General features: G+C 53.5%; 1 protein-coding gene across 1 annotated transcript; it reads left to right on the plus strand.

Annotated features, from left to right (window-relative positions):
* The first annotated feature begins 4,778 nt into the window (after positions 1-4,778).
* On the plus strand, positions 4,779-22,232 carry Cdcp2 (CUB domain containing protein 2). Its single transcript, XM_005398534.2, has 6 exons — positions 4,779-4,857; positions 10,975-11,322; positions 13,914-14,249; positions 15,453-15,806; positions 18,904-19,082; positions 21,701-22,232. Exons 1-6 carry the CDS (start codon positions 4,779-4,781, stop codon positions 22,025-22,027), a joined length of 1,623 nt encoding a protein of 540 aa, XP_005398591.2. The 3' UTR covers positions 22,028-22,232.
* The last annotated feature ends 377 nt before the right edge of the window (positions 22,233-22,609 follow it).

The following is a 22,609-nucleotide window of genomic DNA, read 5'->3' on the forward strand; positions in this document are numbered from 1 at the left end:
GTGATATGGCTTCTGAGACCCAGCCAGGAGTCCCCAGGAGTGGACTGGCCTCTCTGCTCCCACCCTCTGTCATGCCTCTGTCAGCCTGGTCCTGAGTGGGATCAAGAGGCTGTCACACAGGCATATCCCTGTGCCCAGCAGCCAGTCACAGATGCCAGTATGATGAGAAAACTGACTTAGAGAGGAGCCCTTGCTACAGAAGTCACGCCTAGAGACCCACTCAGATGTGGACAGCGACTGTGAGGGTGCAAGCACAGAGGAACACACCCAGAGACACAGAGACGCACACCAGCAGGAGCTGTGTGCCCTTGGAAATACATATCTGCACATGGACAGGCACCTGATCCTTGGGTACTCACACACCTAGCACTCGGCTGTGACTGGCACTGACAGCTGGGTGTGCTCTCAGGGAGGGACAGTCACTCCAGAATCTGTGTATACCTGAGGGAGAAATAGACACACCGGCAGCTGGAGACACGCAGGTCTAGATGTGTATCTGAGGCACAGAGAGACACGTGTACACAGAGAAGCACTGTGCAGCCCTTGTGTGTGCTCAGAGGTGGATCTGTGTGCGGAGAGGCATGCAGTGCTGGGGTAGCAGCACAGGGCGTATCCACCCACAACAGCGTCACACACGGAGACCAGGGACTTGTGCCTGATGCGTAGATGTCAAGGAAACTGCAGGACAGAGGATGACACAGGTACACCCAGGAATGGGGCAGAATCATGGGCACATGGCATCATTCCCCTCCCTTGGGTCCCCTTGCTCCAGAATGTCCCCGGAAGTCTGAGAGCTGGTTCTCAGGGCTCAACCAGCAGCAGCGCACGGACAGGCACCCAGCACCCAAGGCTGACGGTCCTCTGGGTGGACATGCACACCCTGATGACCCTGGCAGGTAGCACCTTTTGTTCCTTCTGTCCCATCTCCCCTGCCAACCAGGGAAGCCGTGCCAGGGTGCTGATCAGAGCCAGGCAGCAGGAGGCCCCACCCAGAGGTGACTTCAAGGGGAGATGAGTTAAAATGAGACAGGAACCTGGCTTGTGTGGCTTTTGGGATTCACAACAATGGAACGCAGGAAAAGGGTCCTGAACTTGCTATGAGGCTTCCATGCCGCAACCTGCCCAGTTCTCTCAGTACCCATGCTTCACAGATGAAGGAAATAGGGTCCAAAGAGGTAACCTGACTTGTCCAAAACCACACAGCTAGTGACTCTGAGAGTTGTGATTTGACTACTACATAGGACCATACTGCCACTCCGCCGGGCAGGGTGATCCTAACTCCAAGACAATGGTGTTTAGAAGTGGGGTCTTTTGGGAGATGATCAGTCCTTGTGGGATTAGTGTTCTTATAAAAGAGGCCCTATAGAGACCTTCACCCTTTGCACCCTGTGAGATACACCAGGAAATGGCCCCTCACTAGACACCAAACCTGCCAGCACTTTGATCTTAGACTTCTGGCCTCCATAACACTGAGAAATAAATGTCTGGTTGTGAGCCAGCCAGTTGATATAGCACTATAGATGGCAGCCTGACAGATTGACAGCAGAGTTAAAAACACGGATTTTGTTTTTGGTTGTTTTTTGTTTGTTTGTTTGTTTTGTTTTTTTGTACCGGAGATCAAAAGCAGGACCTTGCGCTTACCAAGTAGGTGCTTGTGCCACTGAGCTTCATCCCCAGCCCAAAACACAGACCTTGAACCCAGATGATGAACATGCGTCCTGCTAGTGTGTTGATCTGTGTCTCCAAGTACCTCCTCTGTGCCTGATGCCGGTCACTGTGGGGAGAGCTGCTGTGCACTCCGAACCCTTCCATCCATCCATGGCTGCTGAGTGCTTAGAATGAGGAGGGTGAGGCAGTCGGGTGGCAGTTGTGTTCTAGGCTAAGCCTCTTGCAGGGCACTGGGCGATAGCCCAGAAGACAGGGCATTTTCAGAAAGATCAGCCAGCCAATGAGAAGGGATCCCGCAGCTTGGGGTGGGGTGAAGACAGCATCCTCTAGGAGGTTACAAGAGTTTGTTTTATTTTGTTTTTGTGGTGCTGAGGATTGAACCCAGGAAGTACTGGGCTATGTCCTCAGCCATCTTCTTATTTTAGTTTGAGACAGTCCTGCTAAATTACCCAGGAACTTGGCGATCTTCAGCATCCTGCCTCAGCATCTAGAGCAGCTGGGATTACAGGTGTGTGCCACCATCCCCAACATGATGGGTATTTTAACAGTGACTAGAGCCCAGTGAGGAACAACGGGACAGAAAGAAGGGCTACCCAGCCTGGGGGCATAACCTGTGCAGAAAAACGAAGAAAGGTCAGGTGGCTGCGATGTGGAGCTCAAGATGAGAAAGTCTGTGGTGACTCGGGGAAGTGTCCTGAAGTTACGTGAATGCTGAGCAAAGGACTTGGGATTTTATCCCAAACAGAGGCAGACGTGGTCCAATTAGCATTCTAGAAAGTTTGGAGTGGAGGATGGTTTGGGGATGGGCGCAGAGAGGGACACACAGCCAGAAAGGAGGCAACTAGAGCAGTGCAGAAGAGATGGCGAGTTTGTATAACATGAACAACTTGAACTTCCCTCAAGCAATTCCATTTTTTGGGGGGGGCGGTGTACTAGGAATCAGACTCAGGACCTTGAGCTTGCCAGGCCGTTGCTTGTGCCACTGAGCCATATCCCCGGCCTGAGATGGTGAGTTTGGTCTGTAAGTCATTTGGAGGAAAGGTGGGGTCAGCTCAAGTGTGACCAATAGGCAGCGGGTGGGAGGAAAGGAAGTTGAGACGGGCTCCAGGGCTCCCGTATTCCCAGCTCGACCTCCTGGCTGTATCACAACCAGAAATCAGAAACACCAGAGGATGAGCAAGTTAGGGGTTGGCGGGCACTGAGGTTCACTTTGGGAACTGCTGGTCTGGGGGAGACTGAGGCCCACTATGGCAGTTCCCAGCGTTGGGTTGTGATTGGAAGCCCACACAAGAATTCCAGAAAGAGAAGCGGTTTTCCAGGGAGTGGGACAGAGGTTTCAGGATGACTTAGGGATATCAACTCCAAGGTGTAGTCACAAAATGATGACAGTCTTTTGTTACGGTGGCCCGGTGATACCCTGTCATCCTCTTGCAGTGGAGCCCACCTGAAGACCATGGCTCAGGCCCTCTGCTGCCAGCCTGCTCACTGTCAAGGCAGGAGCACCGTGGACTGCAATCGCCAGCACTTACCCGAGCTACAGGAGGGTCCTAGAGCCCTGCCCAGCAGGTGCGGGCTTGGCTCTATCTCCCTCTCCTTCACACAGTAGGACTTTAATAAAAGCTGCCCTAACTCAGACCGCCTGGAGCAGCTGAACCTTTCCTTCCTGCAGGTCAACCCCACAGATAAGCCAACCCCTCAGGCCTGAGCATTCGCAGGGCCCTTTGCTGGACTTCTTGCAGGTGGCCTCCTCTGCTGGCAGCCACAGCTCCCTGGGGACGTCCTGACAAGTGGGCGGGCCAGAGATGCCTGCTCTGTCAGATGAACGTCCTGCTTCCTTTAGGGTAGAGAGAAAGTGTACCTTCGCTGTGCCCTGAGCCAGGCTGGCTAAGGAGCCCCACCCGCGATCTCACTTCACCTGCACTGCAGACTGCACCAGCCACTGCCACTCCTGCTCCCCACCCAGGGCACTGGGCTCAGAGCCTGTGCGCTTTCCCAGGACCCCATGGGGGCGTCTCTTCCAGTGCTCCTACCCCCGGCACAGGCGCCACACAGAGACTGAGTTTAGAAATGCGTGTCGGAGCTGGCCACAGTGCTCTGTAACCTCAGCACTCTGGAAGACTGAAGCAGGAGGCTTCCAACTTGGAGCCCAGCCTGGGCAACTTAGTGTCTCAAAATAAACAATAAAAAGGGTCTGGGGATGCAGCTCAGTGCAAAGGCCCTGGGTTCAATCCACAGTACTGCAAAAAAAATTTAAACAAACAAACAAACAGTGTACCGGCTAGACAGAACTAAAAAATCCCAGAGGAAAAGGAGGGTCTCATATTCTGTGAGACGAGCCCTCGAGGGCACTGCTGCCGCCGCAGCCCCCCACTCCGGCACACAGTGGCATCCAAGCAAGGCGGCAGAGATAGAGGAGCATTCAGCATTCTTGGCCTCAAGCCATCATTGCACTGAGAGATGTGCAGTGCAGCTCCGAGGTTCCAGTTCTGTTATTCATGAGAACGTTCCCTCCTCTGCTGTCACAGCAAACTTCTTTCTCTGTGTGGACACTCGCATCTGGAAATAGCTTGTCCCATGTGTCCCACCAATTCAGGCTCCTGCTTCGCCCCCAGGGTGAAGACGGGAAGGCCAGGAGCGAGTGCTTGCTGTGTGCTTTAGCATGAGCCACCCACTGCCTCTCCCAGGGCCCTGCAGCGGGGCCGGGTGGATCCCCTGGTGGAGGAGGAGTGGGACCCACAGGAGCAGTGTGACTCTGACCAAGATCACCTGTGTGGGGAGAGGCTGTCCTGGGTAGATCCCAAGTCTGCCTGGCCCCTAACATTTAGGCACTTTCTCTGCCACTCAGTTTCCTTCCAGGCCCAGGCCGTGTCCTTTCCATACACAGCGTGACCAGTGCAGATCTCAGAGCGTGTCAACCTGGTGACACCAGATCCAGCACCTCAGCAGAGCAGAGGAAGCACCTGGGGATCAGCTTACTAATTCGAGGCCAATGAATTATTCACAGCACCATTAGCTTGGAGGCCCTTGCACTCCACCTCTCTTCCCCTGCTCAGACCCTCAGGTCCCGGCCCACTCAGCTCTGTAGCCCCATGGGGACCCCTGGTGAGGAGATGCGGGCAGAGCTGGGGCCCCATCTGCTGCTGGTGGTGGCACTGCTGGGCGCAGGCCCCGGGGCCCAGGCCATGAAAGGTAGGTGCTCCTGGGGGCCCCCAGGAACCAGGAGGGGGCCAGGGAGAGCCAGGCCTCTGGGGATGGCTGGGGAAGAACCAGGAAACAAGAGGCCCTGTGGGGTGGGTGGAGGCTGACTTTGCATCTGAGGTGTGGAGGGGGTTTGCTGAGCACCCACTGCCTGCTTCACACGCATTGACCAATCTTCGCAGTGACTTCGAGGGAGCATTAACCCCCACACGGTGTACAGTTGGAGAAGCTGAGGGCTAGAGAGGTTAAGAAGCTTGTCCAAGGCCACGCGGTTACCAAGGGTGGTGAGAATGGCCCAGAGAACTGTTAGAGGATCACTGCAGGAGCCACTTTGTCCTCCGAGAGCCTGCTGTGCTTCTGGGCCAGGCAGGTGTGTCAGCCCTCCTTACCACGGCATTCAGTGCTCCTGGGTGCTGCCTTGGAGTCTATGTATGACTCAGCCTTGGTCCCCTGTGCTCCTCGGGCATCCCGAGCTCTGGCAAGGGAATCACAACTCTTTCTGAGGATGCTTTACCCTTGGGGACCTTAAGCCGTGCTGCTCCCCCGCCTGAAAAGGATTCTTCTTTCCTGGAGTTCTTATCCTGAGAACTTCTGGGTCATTCTTCAAACTTCCCTCCAGGAAGCCTTCCACACTCAGCCTCCCTCACTAGGGCCCCAGAAGCCCTCAGCTTCCCTGAGGTCCCAGAAAGCTGTGCTGTGTGACCCTTTGTGACGCTGGAGTGATGGCATTTCACCTTCCACAGGGGCTGTGTAGGCCCTCAGAACCCAGCAAACATTTCTGCAAGCTTGGAGGAGCCAGAGAGGAAATGTACCTTGCCAGGCACCCCCTGGCTGGCAGAGATGGCACTGGCACCCACATGTCTCAGCCCACACCTGGTGGCAGGAGGAGCGAGCGAGCTGTCCCTGTCTCCAGCCACCAGAGCTTCAGTGCCACAGAGTGGCCCTGGTGGCAGCATGCCTGGCTGAGCCCTGGTGGACAAGGTCTCCACTCACGCAGTGGCCTGGGACACCATCACGGCTTCTTTTGGGGGAAGAACAAGGAGCGACACAGGACAGAATGTCCCTCCATCTGCCTGCCTTCATGTCGTCAGCCCTCGAAGCACCCCAGCTCACAGGTGCACGGCAGAGGCACACACGAAATCCTGCCGTGCTCCCCAGCTAACAACCTCCTCATTCTTTCTACTCAGACTCGGGGATCACCTCCTCTGTGAATCGCATCCTTTCCGAAAACCGCTGTTCCCACCGAGGTTGCTGCCCTCCCTCTGGACCCCAGAGCCCAGGACAAAGCGCAGCCACATGGTGTGGCTTTGTCTTGTTTGTCCCTCTGAGAGCTGCCTGCGGCGGGACCGTCCTGAGACAGCCCGAGCTGGCACGGCACACACATGCCCGTGGGTCTCGCTGTCCCCAAGTGTGTTCCTCAGGATGCCTTTGCTGGCGAGTGGCAGAAGCCTAACCTGAGTCAGGTGGAAAGAAGCCTGGGCTGACTCCTTGTCTCTGCAGCCCGGGAGGTGGGGCTAGAGAGGAGACTCAGGGCTGGGGCCGCTTCTGCTCTCTGTGGCTCTTGCCATCTGCCAAGAAGACGCTTGCAGATGCCCCGCCCTGGCCCCAGACTCCCGCTGCGGGCGAGGGAGGGGGGAGGGAGGGACTCCGGTGCCCTCCAGACATTCTGAGCAGGGCCAGTCGCTGCAGAGGTGGTGGTGGTGGTGGGGCCAGGATTGCCCCCGGTAGGAAGAGAGGAACCCCACGGAAACGAGAGATGGAGTAGGGGTTGAGAGAAGGGGCCAAGGTTGCCTGAGGTGGAGGAGGGTGCTGGTGAGGAGCCAGATAAATAAATAAGCAGGGTGTTCCAGGGTGATGAATAATGAAGAAAAACAGCGTGAGGAGAGGAGAGGGCGTGGGGGAGGGGGCTCCATGTGAGTGGGTGGGAGGGGAAGGCAGTGCCGGTTACATTTTAAACTTTTAATCCTGAGAAATTTCAAACACACAGTAAAAGAAATTGTAAGCTATGCTAGGGATATAGCTCAGTGGCACAAACTCAAGGTCCTGAGTTCGATTCCCAGTAAAAAAAAAAAAAAAGAAATTGTATACTAAATCCCTGCGTCTCTATCAGCCCACTCTGACGTTCATCTTCCACCTTGCTGGATTCTTCTGCCCCACCCCACTTTCATCTCTTGGGTGTGGAGAGGCATTTAAAGCTGATCTCAGATATCATATTATTTCATCCATAAATATTTCAGTACAGATCTGTAACTGGGAAAGGCATAAAACTATACAATACTGATACCATTATGATGATACAGTAATTTATTACTTCTAATACTCAGCTCATGTTCAGTTTTCTCCAATTATTCTTACTTTTTGTCTTTTTTGAGACAGGGTCTTGTCATGCAGTTCAGGCTGGACTTGAGCTCACTTTGTAGCCCAGGCTGGCCTCGAACTCACAACGATCCTCCTGCCTCAGCCTCCCAAGTGCTGGGATTACAGGTGTGCGCCACCACGCCCGGCCCCCAATTATTATTATTATTATTATTATTATTATTATTATTATTGGTTCCGGGGATCGAACTCAGGGCCTTGTGCTTGCAAGGCAGGTGCTGTGCCACTGAGCTACATCTCCAGCCTGTATTCCCCAATTATTGTCCAACGAAATCTTTTTATAGGTGATTTGTTAAAATCAGAATCCAAAAGAAGATACATGGTATCGGTTGATATTTGACTCTTTTATGTAACAATTATGCCTCACCCTCACACAAGTTTTTTGAAATACTGAGTTATTTATCTTACAGAATTTCTAACATTCTGGAGTTGGTTGAATATATCATCATGTTGTAATTAAAAATGTTCCTCTAGGCTGGGTGTACCTATAGTTCCAGCTACTCAGGAGGCTGAGGAAGGAGGGAGCCCAGGAGCTCCAAACCAGCCAGGACAACTTAGTGAGATTTTTAATGAGAAACTTCTCTCCCATTCCCCCCACCCCACACCTGCTGAAGGGCCAGGAATGTGGCTCAGTGGTATGTGTGAGGTTCTGGGTTTGATTCCTACCACAAAAACCAAACTAGCAAACAAACAAACTCCTAGCCTCTATTTCACTCTAACTTCTATATAGATCCAGAGATTCATTAGATTCAGGTTCCTTCAGTTTTTTTTTTTTTTTTTTTTTTTTTTTTTTTTCTGGTACCGGGAACCGAACTCACGACCTTGCGCTTGCCAGGCAGGCGCTTTTGCCGCTGAGCTAAATCCCCAGCCCCTCCTTCAGTTTTTTTTCAAGAAAACTTTATACTTGGTGGTGTGTGCGTTACCTATTGTGTACGGTTTCACCGTGATGGTAGAGCTCCTCAGTGGGGAGCTCACAGGTTTGGAGGTTATTAGTCTGATCCATCCATTATAAAGTTCCCTACTAAGCTCACTTTTGACTTTTTCTTTCCATCTGGTGATTGAACCCAGGACCCTGCACTAAACTACATTTCTATCCCTTTCTGTTTTGAGGTAGGGTGTCAGTCATGAAGGCTGGCCTCAGTCTTTCAATCCTCCTGCCTCAGCCTTCCAATTAGCTATTCTCCCTCTCTCTCATATGAAATCAAACTCAGTGCTGTGCAAGCTCTTTATCAACTGAGCTACATTCCTAGACCTAGTATTTTCCGGTATAAAAAATTTCAGCTAGGCATGCTGGTGCATACCTGTAGTCCTAAGTACCTGGGAGACTGAGACAGGAGGATCACTTGAGCTCACAAGTTCAGGTCAAGCCTGGACAACATAGAGAGACCCATTTCAACACACACACACACACACACACACACACACACACACACGCACACACATACACAGTTTTAATGCATTTAGCCAAGTTGAAAGAACTTTAGAGAATTCTTACATACTCAATTACCTAGGTTTCACTCAGTGATTAGAACAGATACGAAAGATGTGATCTACATCCGTATTTCATTAAGGTTTGCAAAATTATAATTTTTCAGTGCTGTGGTTATTTCTGCAGTCTTCTATAAATAACAGTTTTGTTCTCACTAGCTATTTGGTATTTTAAAATCCAGTTCATACTGGAATGCGAGGTAGATGCTTACTTTCTTCCCCTCTCTAATTATCAGTTTTCATAAAATGAATTAGTGCCCCAGCAATCACTAAAAGAAGCCTTTTTAATTTCTTCTGAGCTGCATTACCAATTCATGAGCTTTTATATATTTGATGGGTCTCAGTTCCCTGCGATCATTATTCCTCTATGACACTCAGACTGCACCCTCTTTCGTCTTCAGGCGGGTCCCTGTAGTCACTGACATGCTCCCAGAGACCTTTGACAACTTCTTTGCCATCTAGCACGACGACCTTTCAAGCACGCCTTGAGTGTTCCCCAGTGCGGGCCATTTCTCTAAAGAGACCTGCCTCATTTTGGCATAATCCTAATCTGAGGCTCAGGGCTGCATAATGCTACTGAAATATCATTGCTTCTTGGTCTGTTTAGTAAATAGACATAGGAAATACATTTAAAAAAGAAATCTTACATTCAAATTGATATTTTTGCTTCATATGAAAGATCACAAGGAGAGTTTTTTGTTTGTTTGTTTTGCTTTTGTTTGTTTGTTTCAGTGCTGGGGATTGAACCCAGGGCCTCCACACTGACTTGCTTTTTTTAGACAAGGTCTCACTATGTAGTTCAGGCTGACCTTGAACTCACTTTGTAGCCTAGGCTGGTCGCGAACTCACAGCAATCCTCCTGCCTCAGCCTCCTGAGTGCTGAGACTATACATGTGCACCATCACACCTGGCTGAGCTGCATTATTTTGAGACAAGGTCTCACTGAGTTACTGATTACCCAGCCTGGTCTTGAACCTGCAATCCTCCTGCCTCAGCCTCTCAGAGTGCCAGGTTACAGGCATGCACTAGCATGCCTGGCTAATTTTTTAAATTTTATGTTAATATTTTTTATCTCTTACACTGAAAAGCTTAGTGTAACATTAGCATGCTTATTTGCTTTATTCCAATATCTATAGTATCTGTGAAATAACAGTATTTAATATTATTACTAAAGCAAGACTATTGAATATTGTTTAAGATCTCTTTGTGGCTCACTTTCTCCTTAGGAGTATATTGTACTGGGAATTCAAAATACAGTATCCCAAAGTCACTTGAAATCATTTTCCCCTGTGACCGTCAACAAGCTGATACATAGTAATATTTATTTGTTTCATATTGGATACTTAAGTGCTACATTAACTTTATCTTTTAACCTTACATAAATTATTTTATGTGATTATAAAGTCAAAATTATGAAGCAAGGTACATTTAAAGAGGTCTAGCTGTCATGCCTATTTCCTCTCTCTTTTTTTTAAATTTTTCCCTCGGAAAGATAATTATACTTATTAGTTTCATGTCATTGTTTCCTCTTTATTCTTAGATAGGATCTCATCGAGTTGCTAAATTAACGAGGCTGGCTTCAAACTTGGGATCTTCCTGCCTCAGCCTCCCATGTAGCTGGTATCACAGTGTGTATCACTATGCTTGGCTTCATTGTTTCTTCTTTCAAATAGAAGCAAATATATACATATAGAATGTCTTTTTTTTCTCAGTATTGGGGGTCAAACCCAGAGTATCACGTATGCTAGGCAAGCACTCTGACTGAGTATCACCCTATCACCCCAGCCCAAGGATGTGTTTTAACACTGTGATAGACCGCACACATATCACTGAATGTTTAACTTCCCAGCTGCACACATCTAGGGCCTGGTAATGTTCTAACTAAGGTTAGAGGCCAGCCCATTCCTTCCTTCATTCACTTGTTTCCTGTTCCTTACCACACGTTTCTGTTAGTCCCTCTTCATCCTTCTTCTCACTAGAATGTCATTTCCACGAGGGCAGCAGTGCTTGTCTGGTTTGTTCCTACTGTGACCCCAGCTCTAAGACAATGCCTAGCACTCAGCAATATTTGCTGAGTGAATAAAAGAAAGTATTTGAAGACTCATTGGGCACATGAGCAAATGCGTGGCTCTTTGGCTGTAGAGGAGCCATGCTTGTGTTACCCACGCTGCAGCCGGCTGCAGCTGCGCCCACATGTCCCTGAGACCCAGCACCAACTCTGCCTCTCCTTCTCCCTTGCCCCAGGTGTCAAATGTGGAGGGGTCCTCTCAGCACCTTCCGGGAACTTCTCCAGCCCCAACTTCCCGAGGCTGTACCCCTACGACACGGAGTGCCGCTGGCTGATCGTGGTGGCCGAGGGCTCCTCTGTGCTGCTCACCTTCCACGCCTTTGAGCTGGAGTACCATGACACCTGCAGCTTTGACTTCCTGGAGATCTACAATGGCGCCTCGGGGGACAAGGGCAATCTGCTGGGCAGGTTCTGCGGCCATGCGCCCCCGCCGCCCTTCACCTCGTCCTGGCACGTCATGTCCGTCGTCTTCCACTCCGACAAGCACGTGGCCAGCCACGGCTTTTCCGCAGGCTACCAGAAAGGTCAGGCGTTCGGCGGGGGATCGGCTGCCAGGTGGAGGAGAGACGTTGCTCTGTGGCCTGCGCCACCTGCCCTCCTCGTGTCCCCAAACCTGCTTGGATTCCGAACGTCATGGGCTCTGTCTCACATCAGGGCATCAACCTCTCTCCTTACTCCCAGACCCCAGAGGGGCCCTGTGCTCCCGAACAAGGCCTCTTGTGCCCTGTCCTACTTGTCCCTGTCCTGGCATCAGGTTGCGGGGGCACCACCGCTGCTGCTTCTGCTGTGGCCCCCTTTTGGGTCCCACTGCTGCACGCCCAGGCCCGCCCCACCCAGGGCCCTGGTGCAGCTGCTGACTCCCTCCCTCCCTGTCTCTGAACCCACCCCTTCTGGGGAGATCCCCAAGCAGGCGTGTGCCCTCCCCCACCTCCTGCTTCTCCCTCCTTTCCCATTGGCTCCTCCTCCTGCCCTTGGCCTCTCTGTACAGAGGAACCGCCTCCTTCTCCCAGGGCTGAGGGCACAGGTTTGGCCCCTCCGCCCAGGCAGCGGGTAACCCAAGTGCTCCTGGTCCACAGGCTCCACAGGGCTCCCAGAGACTAGCGGAGGGGGGCACCCAGCCTCTGCCAAATTAATCAGAGTTTTGGGACTCTGGGTCCTTAGAGTTTTAGAATGATAGGATAGCAAAGTCACAGTGCCATAGGCCACAGGCCCCAACCTTTTCATAACCAGGAATACTCTTCTGTCCCATGGAGGCCTATGTTCCCAATAGCTGAGAGGGAGAGAGGCCGTGTTCTAGTGATGTACATTTATGTTAGAAGTTCATACATTCTACATTGTTTATGATAAGCCAATCATTGAAAACACACTGATGTCGATGACCCCAGGGAACTAAATTTCTACATCTAAGGCATACGATCTGTAGGTGCTATCTTTTCTTCTTCTTTCCTTTTTTGGTGGTACTGGGGATCAAACTCACAGGTACTCTGCCCCTGAGGTTTGTTCCCAGCCCCTTTTACTTCTTTTATGGGGGGCAGAGTCTTGCTAGGTGCCCAGGAGACTCTTGACCTTGGGATCTTCCTACCTCAACTCCCAAAATGCTGGAATTACAGTGCGCTGCTATGCCCTGCTGGGTACCATCTTTTATTTAGATAGCTGAATGTAAATGTAGCACAAGAATGAAGTTTGGGCCGGGCATGGTGGTGCATGCCTGTAATCCTAGCACTCAGGATACTGAAGCAGGAGGATTGCTACAAGTTCGAGGCCACCCTGGTGAGACTTTATCTCAAAAAAAAGAAGTCTGTGCCAGGTGCCAGCAGATGCCCTGGGTACTGAGGAGCCCAGAGCCCAGTTAGGCAGCCTCCACTCAGTCCAGTGTTGAGCGGGTCTCACCTGCCCTCTCACTTCAGACAGCAAAGCTGAGGCCAAGGTCATGCAGCAGAGAGTGGCAGCGCTTGGACAAGAAGCCAAGTCCTGGGCTGGGGATATGGCTCAGGGGTGCAGTGCCTGCCCAGAAAGCTCGATGTCCTGAGTTCGAGTCCCAGTACACACACACACACACACACATATACAATAGAAGAAGAAGCCAAGGCCCTAGTGGCCCAGGGCAGTGCTCTGGACACAGTTGCACAGGGGTCAGGCTCTGGGGCCTGGGAAGCACCTCCCTGGCACACCTTCCCTGCTGGTGCCCTCCAGCCCACACAGTAGCCGCTGGCATCTGGCACACTGGGTTCCCAAGGGCTGTCAGCAGCGTCTCTGCACACTGACAGAATCAGAGTCCAGGGGGCAGGGCTGGGCAGCTCCTATAAGTTTTAATATTCTGAGGGGACTCAGAGAGGCTGGGTCGCTTGTCCAGGGTTACAAGCTGACAAAAGGCATAGCATAGAGGCTACTTGCTTCAGACTTCAAGCCACACTTTGGTCCCATTCCCTGAATCAGGCACCTTAGCCTCTGGGCGCTGCTGGCCTGAGGGGAGTGGAAAAGCTCAACATGGAGCGAGAGGGCTCTGGTCAGTCTTCCTTCCAGCCTGGACGTTCTCTCAGGTCCTGCGTGCGGCCCTTGGGCCTTGCATTTCCCGGCTGTATGGCCAGCCTCCGCATCCTTTTCTTGACTCTTTGCTGTAAAGTCCAGGCAGGTCGCTCCACCCCAGCAGCCCTCGGCTTGGTTCTGGGAACTCAGGGTACAAATGCCAGAGCTCTCTTCCCCTAGGTGATACACCCAGTGCCCCAGGCCATTCACAGGGGTCCAGCAGCCGACTCCCCACCCCTGCTCCTTCCAGCCTCACACTCACCTCCCCAGATCTCTCAGATAAACTCCCTTCAGTCCGTGTCTCGGGGTCTGCTTGGGCAACCCCAGCACAGATGGGTGCGTTACTTAACTCTCAGTGCCTCAGTTTTCTTGCTGTAGAATGGGGAGACTGCAGCACCCTCTTGGCTGGGTTGGGGTGCAGTGTGCAAAGGTGGCCCAGCATAGGTGCTCACCAGGCACCAGGGGTTCAGTGATGGCGGTGAGGATCCCGGGACGTCCCTGTGGGCGCAGCATTTAGGGGGTGTGTTGTGGGAAAGGGGTTGGAGTTTCAAGGAGAGGGAAAGTTCAGTTCAAGAGGTCTCCCTTGCAGATGTGTGTGGCGGTGTCCTGACTGGCCTGTCCGGGGTTCTCACCAGCCCCGAGTACCCCAACAACTACCCCAACAACGTGGAATGCCGCTGGGTGATCCGGGCCACGGGGCCAGCCACTGTGAAGTTGGTGTTCGTGGACTTCCAGGTGGAGGCCAGTGAGCAGTGCACCTATGATTACGTGGCTGTGCTTGGGGGGCCCGGGCCAGCCCACGGGCAGCACTACTGTGGTGCCACCAGGCCCCCAACCCTCGTGTCGCTGGGCCGCGAGCTACAGGTGGTCTTTAAGTCGGACTTCAACATCGGAGGCCGGGGCTTCAAGGCCCACTACTTCTCAGGTAGGTGGGGCCCACCCCAGATCCTGTGCCTCCCTGTTATGCTGCTAGGGCCAGAGTCTTGTCCCCTTGGGACCTGGGGTTGGTCACTGTCTTCTGAGGTGCTCCAGCCCGCTTTCCACCCGAGACCAAAGTCTTCCTGATTCACTGAGACAGAGTCAGGTCATTTCTCAACTCCTCAGAGAAGTTTCACACTGCACTCTCACCATTTCTGTGGTTTGTACGTCCATCTCCCCTGCCTGTGAGTTCCTGATGGGCTTCTCCTTACCTGGCATGTAGGAGGTGGAAGAGATGAATGAAACTTTAGAGAGTCCTCAGTCCAGAGGGGAGACGGATGAGGTGAGGATGACACGTGCTAATAGGAAGAATCATGGGAGGCTTCCTGGAGGAGGAGAGGCTGTGGCAGTGCCATGAGGGAGTTAGCCAGAGGCAGGAGAAAGAGGGGGCCGTCCTAGCAGGAGGGAGGGCATGTGCAGGGCATGGAGGGGAGAGTGTGCTGTGCTCTTAGCACTAGGAGGTGGTGGCAAGGCTAGAATATAAATGGGTGTGTTGGTCAGGTCTCTGCTTCTGTGGCAAAATACCTCAGGGAAACAACTTCTATAAGGTGGAAAGGGTTCTTCTGGCTCACGGCTCAGAGGTTCAGTCTGGGGTAGGCTGACCATTGTCTTTGGCCTCTAGTGAAGCAGAACATCATGGTGGAGCTTATGGTGGGGCAAAGCTGCTCACTTCGTAGCAGCTAGAAAGCAGAAGAGAGTCAGGAAGGGACTGGGGTCCCAATGTCCCCTTCAAGTGCCCTGATGACCGAGCTACTTTCCACTGGGCCCCATCTTGTAAGGACGCCACCACCTCCCGTAGTCTGGTGGAGACCAAGCCTTTAACAGAGGTCGCTTTAGCAGACACTTGCCCAACCACGGGCGGGGCAAGCTCTCGCTGGCCTGTTTGTCCAGCCAGGGGTGTGACTTAGGTGTTCCTGCTGCGGTATCAGGTATTACTACAGAGCTTTTCACAGGCCCAGTGCTCTCACAGGGACTGCAGTCAGAACGAGAACTAGCTTTCAGCTAGTTTCAATGTGAGGCAAGCTTCAGTATCAACTCTTTGGTCTGTGGGCAGCGGTGGGACCCTGCAGTGCCCACGGCCTGAGCGGTCTCCACAGAGAACAACTCACCCTCCTCCCTGTTGCTCCTCCCATCTCCTCTCCCCACCCAGGAGAATGCCAGGAGGTGTACATGGCTGTGCGGGGCAACTTCTCCAGCCCACAGTACCCCAGCTCCTACCCCAACAACATCCGGTGCCACTGGACCATCCGCCTGCCTCCTGGCTACCGGGTCAAAGTGTTCTTCCTGGATCTGGACCTGGAGGAGCCCAACAGCCTGACCAGGACCTGTGATTTTGACCACCTGGCAGCTTTCGATGGGGCCAGCGAGGAGGCGCCCCTGCTGGGCAATTGGTGCGGCCGCCACTCACCGCCACCCATCACCTCGAGCCACAGCCAGCTCCTGCTGGTCCTGCACACGGACCGTAGCACCACCGGCAGGGGCTTCTCGGTGGCCTACATTGGAGGTGAGTGGGAGCCGCCTCCATCCCACCAACTTGTCCCCCTTCCCTGGGTGTCCTCTGTCCCTTCTCCATTGACCTCCAGCTGCCACTTCCCGGGGCCTTTCTCACAATTGTGGGAACCTCCTTCTTTTGCTCCTAACAACGTGATTCCTGCTCCTCCCCGCCTGCCCTCTTCCCCCATGGAGCCCTGGCCCCTCTCCTACTGCGGCTGATCCCCTGCGCCCAGGGTAATACACAAGGCATGGTAATAGTCTTTGTGGAAATGGTTGGTAGAGCCGTAGAGAAGCCTAGCAGCCTTGCTCACTTCACTGAAATGCCGGTGGAACAAACGGCACTTGTCTTTCCCCACACAAGACGTCTGGAGCTAGGCAGCTGCTATGGTGGCTCAGGGACACAACACTACCCCAAGGGGCTGGGGATTTAGCTCAGCAGCAAAAGCACCTGCCTGGCAAGCACAAGGTGGTGAGTTCGGTTCCCGGTACCGGAGAAAAAACAAAAAAACAAACAAACAAAAAAACACTACCCCAAACGGTATCTCTGGAATACTCGGTCTCACAGTGGCAACATGGCTGCCACGACTCTGGGCATCATGTCCAAGGTCAAGGCTGGAAGAGGGTAGGGGAGGAGACCCCCAAAATGTCCTTTTGTCAGGAGAGCGAAAGCGTGTCTAGAAGCCCTCACCAGATGTTTTCTGTCTCCTTGCTCTGAGCTCAGATGGCCGAGCCTGGCTGCAGAGGAGACTGGGGAGGCAGGGATGGGGCTTTTCTGGTCTTAGTAGTGTTGGTTAGTAGGGAACCGTGCCACCATCTCTCCTCTCCTCCCACCACTCTTCCCTGAGCCATGGATGCCAGGTGGCTGTGCCTGGATCTGTTGCACTCTCAGCCTGGCCAGGCCGAGGCCATCATTTTGGTGGTATAGAAATGGAGGCCCTGAGACGGATCCGACTCCCCACAGTCACACGAGCAGCCAGGGGCACAGCTGGGACTAGAACTCACTCTCCTGCCTTCTGTGTGTCTGAGCAGGACAAGAGGAGGATGCTTGGGCTGAGCTTGACCAGACCAGGGCCACACCCAGAGGTGGCCGTTTACTGACCATGCAAGCAGGCATGTTTATAAAAAGGGTTGATGAAGCTGGGTGTGGTGGTGCATGCCTATAATTCCGGCACTCTGGGAGGCTGAGTCAGGAGGATCACAAATTTGACCCCAGCCTGGGGATCTTGACAACTTAATGAGACCCTGTCTCAAACAAATAAATGAATAAATAAGCTCTGGGATGTAGATCAGTCCCTGATTCAATCGCCTGTACCACAAAAGAGGGTGGGGTTGTTGATGAATATCCTAGACAGGCAGTCACAAAGATTAATGGGGGAACACAGGTCACAAGGCCTGGCCCTGAGCACCTCTGTCCTCACGTGTCCCAGGCCTGTTTGGACCTGTCCTCTTTCCTTACCTTACCTTTCCTTAAGAAGCTGGGGGCCCCAGTGATGAGGGAAAGAGAGCTGCAGTTAGCTGCTGGGTGAGAAGTGACCTGGGCAGACCCCACCCCTCTGGGCTCCGGTGGGCTCTGTCCCTACAGCAGAGGAGGACGGCAGCAGCTCTGTTGGCACCATCTCCTTCTCCACTTCTACATGGGGCCGGGTCTCAGGGAGCCAGGTGCCGAGGGTGCCCTTGGGCTGTGCCTCCGTGGACCGGCATGTCCCTTTCTCTCTCCTGGGCTCAGTCTTCCACCTGTAAAGGGAGGACAGGGACACAGGGTCCTTAGAGTCCTTGCCACTGCTAGTCTTCTTGACAGGTCTGACTCCTCTCAGCCCGGGGTGACTGAGGACCAGCCTGTCCCCACGCAGTGCGGCAGAGAGCAGGGGCGGGCAGGCTCTGGTCCCACGCAGGAGCCCCCACCCAAAGCCATCCCTTCCCAGGGCCGTATGGGCCATTCCCTCCAGGCCAGGCTCCAGATGGGGCCCAGGCTGCTAGCAGCCGCCCCACCGGGAGGGCAGCACGGCATGTGTCCGGGGTGACGCACAGTTCAGCCTCGTGGAGATCATCTCGGGAGACAGAGGGCCCATAAATCCCTGGCTGCCCAGATACCAGAGCTGAAATATGTCTGAGGCATTTCCGGGAGAGGGGCTGAAAGATCCAAGCCTCTGCATCCTCCCACCACCCACACCCGCCCATGTGCCTCTGTGCGCACACTCATACCCACCCACCCACACGTGCACACACACACACACACACACACACACACACACTCACTCTCACTCACGCAGACCCAGACACACAGAGTCAGACTACGCTGCCCCGGCCGCCAAATAGCTTGAGAGACCGCGAACTCAGGAGCCCAGCGATCTAAAGGCCAAAACCTTAATGCAGCCCCTGCAGACTTCAGCTCTCAGAGCTTCGTTGCTAGAACTAGAATGGAGTTAGGGCAGCGTCCGCACAGATTGCCACAGGGAGGGAGAGCGGCTCCCCTCCCTGCCCGCTTCAGACATGCACCTCCCTGCCCCTTTCCTGGGCCGCTCTTCTGACTTCTGTTTTTTCCTGATTTTTCCTTCAGAACCATCTGCACTTACGTGCATTTTATATACGTATCACCCCTCTGCCAACTAGAATGTGAGCTCTGCCAGGGCAGGGATTGGGGCTGGGGTTGTTTTGTTTTGTTTTGTTTTGTTTTTTTCATTTCTGTATCTCTTGTGCTTAGCATAATGACTTGCACATAGTAGGCCATCAATAGCTGTTCATTACGTGTTCATTATGAATAAAGGATTGATTGGGTGAATTGCCGGGCACATGGCAAGGTGACTAGCAAATAGTAGCTTTATTATGATTAAATATTTTCATGCACTCACTCAATTCATTCATTTAACATTTGTTGGGCTCAGAGGACACTGAGAGAATCAGACATAGTGTCTGCCCACAAGAGCCCACTGTCCCATGGGGTTTATGGCTTCACACGTGTAAAATATCCTGCACTGTGCCCGATAAGTCTCCAGAAGAGCTTTCCCACCCTGGGCCTCAGTTTTCCCCTTCACTGCCCTTTGGGAGGCTTGGAGAGGTGGGGTCAGCCACTGCCCCTACAGCCTCTAGCTCCGCGTTCTCATTCCCAGTGGTGCCCATGAACGTGAGCTGCTCCCGCACACACTTCCAGATCCTGATCTCTGCGCAGGCACTGGCCCCGCTGGAGCGGACCAAGGTCTACCTGGGCAGCCGGAACTGTGCTGCCCAGGAAGTCGGCAGCAGCTTCCGGATCCAGGCCCGCTTTGACACCTGTGGAACTGAGTCTCAGGTAGGGGTCCAGAGGGAGGGGAGGGGGCCAGGCAAAAGGAAGGGTGCTCTGAGCCCCGCTGTTCCTGGACTTCTGCGTAAGCCAAGTTCAGAGCTCACCTCTTCTTGGCTTCATTGACCTCGACAGCCTTGCTCAGTACAGATGTAGTGAGTAAAGCACTCAGACTGGAGAGATGGAAGAGAGGGTCCTGGCCGACAGCCAGCCACAGCCCTCAGCCTCCTTGGCGCACCTCTCAGGGGCCCTAGAGGTGAACACCACAAACTTCCTTGCTGTTCTCCCTTCTCCCTCAGAGCCCCCCAGAGCCCCCAGTTCCTCACCCCTTTAATATGCAGAGCATCAGAGCCCTGCACAGCTCTACCCACCCTGTCCAACCTGGTGATCCAAACCCATCAAGGGCCTTTCAATAATAGGATCCACCTCCCGCCCTGCTCTGCAAGCATTATGCACGAAGTTGTTCTACTACCCTTGGATTTCAAAGGCCATGAACCCAGGCGTGGACCCCTCAGAGTCCCTGGACAGTGGCCCAAGCACCCTGGATGCTTGTGCTCTGACGAATGGGTCAGGAAGGCGGGGGACTGGACAGTGGGCTCTGCTGGAGAGACTCCCAGCCTCGGGCTCCAGGCATCTGCAGCCGGCTTTCAGGCGCCAGGGGCTCTCCAGCAGCCCCACCCCCGCCCCTTGAGCCAGATGGCCCTGTTGTCCCTGCAGCCCAGCCTGCTGACCCCTGCCGTCCAGCACCCATCCTTGGACCCAAGAGGAGATGGTGTTGGGGGGGCTCTGTGCCGGCTGCCAAGACCTCCTGCAGTCACCCCTGCTCCACCCTGGAGCCTCCCAGGGTTTTCTTTGGGACAGAACTACATTCCACAGAGTCATGGGATAAGAGAGGCAAAAAAGTCCCAGAAACAGGGAATCCCGGACTCCCTGAACCAAGGGCAGGGAGCCACTAGTCTCCGAGTCACTGAGCCACGCCAGAGGCCAGAACCACAGAACCATGGAGTCAGTGGCTTGGAAATATAAAACCTGAGATCCATGGTCTCATAGATGCCTAGGGTAACCCTTATCAACCCTAGACCAGGAGGCCCCGCCTCTGCATGGAGCTGCTTTCCAGAGGTTCAGATGGCCAAGAGCAGCACAAATGTAACAGCAACCTCGCCACACCTCCCTCCGAACCCTTCAGAGACTTGGCTTCCTCCCTCCCCTCAGCACCACATCTTGGGGCTCCCTCACTCATCAGAACCTCATGCTTTCCCCCACCCCTCCCCTGGGGTTTTCTCTCCTTTATTATGCAGATTGATTTCAGTTCTCTTATGGGTCTCTTTCTGCTCTCAGGTCTGTCTTACTTTGCCCCGTGTCCCCAAGCCCAGGGCACAAGTCTGCTTCAGAGGGTGGGAAGGAAGCCAGGCTGAGGCACAGATGCAGAAGGCTCCCTTGATGAGAACAGAGCCTGAGACCCCAAAGCACCTAGTCCGTGAAACTCCTGCTGGTGACCCCCTTCAAGCCTTCCCAATGGGGCCGCTTTACCTCGTAGAAGCTCCATCCCAGAAGTGGTGCCCTCTGGATGGGGCAGGACGGGCAGTCTGAAGGGTGGAATGGCTGCTGCAGATTTGGCATGGGTGGGGGTAGCCTTGTGTCCCTGCTGCTCTGCCCACCATAACACTGCCCTGCCCTGCTCAGGGCACTCTGATCCCTGCTTCTTTTGCTCCTTTACACACACGTCCCTCTTTGATGGCTCTCCCAACCCTAGGGCGTTGTCCCTGGGTGATGAGCGGCTCAAAGGCAAGGACACCAAGGATTGGTCATTGGGAGACAAGATCCCAGAAGGAGGGCCACAGGACATGAAGGCGGAAGCTGCTGGGAGGCAGGGGACTTGCTTCTGGGCCTCCCTGTGGGCAAGTCCCTGGACCTCAGTAGTCACATCCCTAAATGGATCAAGGCTGGGTCTGGCTAGGTACTCTTTGGCTGGTCTGAGTGAAGCAAGATGGGAAGGAGCACAGTTAAGAGTTAGACAGTTCCGGGGGAGACCCCTATGGTCTCTGTCACTTGTCTGCTGTGCAGTCTCAGACAGTGCTTTCCATCTTTGGGCCTCAGTTTCCTCAGGTGTAAAACATGTATATTAATAGTACTGATAAGAGTATTAGCTGGGCATGGTAGCACACACCTATAACCCCAGTGCTGGGAGGCAGAGGCAGGAGGATCACCACAAGTTCAAGGCCAGCCTGGGCTACATAAGTGAGTTCAAGGTCAGCCTGCACTACATGGCAAAAAACTGTCTAAAAAAAAAAAAAAAAAAAAAAAAAGATCATTACTGTGAGAATTAAAAGAAACGGTGCACTTAAAATACAGAGCCTGGAACATGGGAGATGATCCCCAATTGTTAGCTATTATTATTGTTACCAACTTCTGTCAACCCTGCTTCCTTGAAGTCAGGGCAGATAGACAGTGGCCTGTGAATCTGATGTGGCCCTCCAGACAGCCCGTCCTCTGAGTGCCCCTCTGTAGCGAGGATGCTGAGGCTTGGGATGGGGCTGGAGTCAGGGGCCACCTAGAGCTGGGACCCAGGGCTACACAAATCTAGAGGCACAGGGGCAGATGTGAGCAAGTGCCCTATGACCCTGCAGAGGAGAAACAACACCTCGGTGATCGTCAGTGTGCTGTACATCGACTTCTCGGCCGCTGGGCAGGAGGACGTCCATGAGTACGAGGTTCGCTGTGAGCCGCGGCGGAAGGAGGCTTCTGTCCATCTGTTGTCCGGCTCTGACTGGCTTGGACCCTATGCTGCCACTGCTGAGCACCTTCAGGAGGCACCACCTAGGGATGAGGTGGAGGCACTGGAGGGCCCAGTGACCGTGGTGGCTCAGGACACCAGTGACATCGTCTTCCTGGGCCTCTGCATCCTGGCTGGAGTCCTCATGCTCATTGCTATCGTGGTCCTGATGCTGCTGTGAGCAGGCAGGTTAGGAAACTCGCATCTGGCATCTCTGGGAGGTGGTGTGGGCAGCACAGCAGGGGTGGGATGGTGCCTTGTGGGTGACCTCAGGTGAGCAAGTCAAGTCCTTCTTTGAGCCTCTATTTCCTAGGCTCCCCTGCCTTGCTGTCTTCCAGGGCTGGTGTGAGGTTCAGAAGAAAATAAAAGGACAAAAACTTGGTAAACTGTAGTGTGCCGTGACTGCCTTCATGAGTAGAAGTCCATATCCTTCCAGCGCCTCCACCTCTGACCAAGGTGCCCTGAGGACCTCATTGAAAGCAGGCCAGCTCTGCCTTCAACTCTAGGAACATGATTCCCAGCACCAAAATGAAAAGAACCTCTAGGAACAGGCAAAAGGAGCTGATGCCCATGGAGTGCTGTCATTTTGCCTTCTGCCACATGGTGCCGCTGTTGAAGATCAGTTCTGTGCAGCCTGGAGGCTGCCGCTCTGGGAGGTAGCAAGGCCCTGCTCAGTCAAGTTCCCATAGCAATCAAGGTCATCCCTGCGCAGTGCTCAGTATTGAGGCTGCAGGAGCTTTCCTTTAAATGTTTTATGATTAAC

The sequence above is a fragment of the Chinchilla lanigera genome, unplaced genomic scaffold (genome assembly GCF_000276665.1).
Source record: "Chinchilla lanigera isolate Chin_1 unplaced genomic scaffold, ChiLan1.0 scaffold00063, whole genome shotgun sequence".
NCBI lineage: Eukaryota > Metazoa > Chordata > Mammalia > Rodentia > Chinchillidae > Chinchilla > Chinchilla lanigera.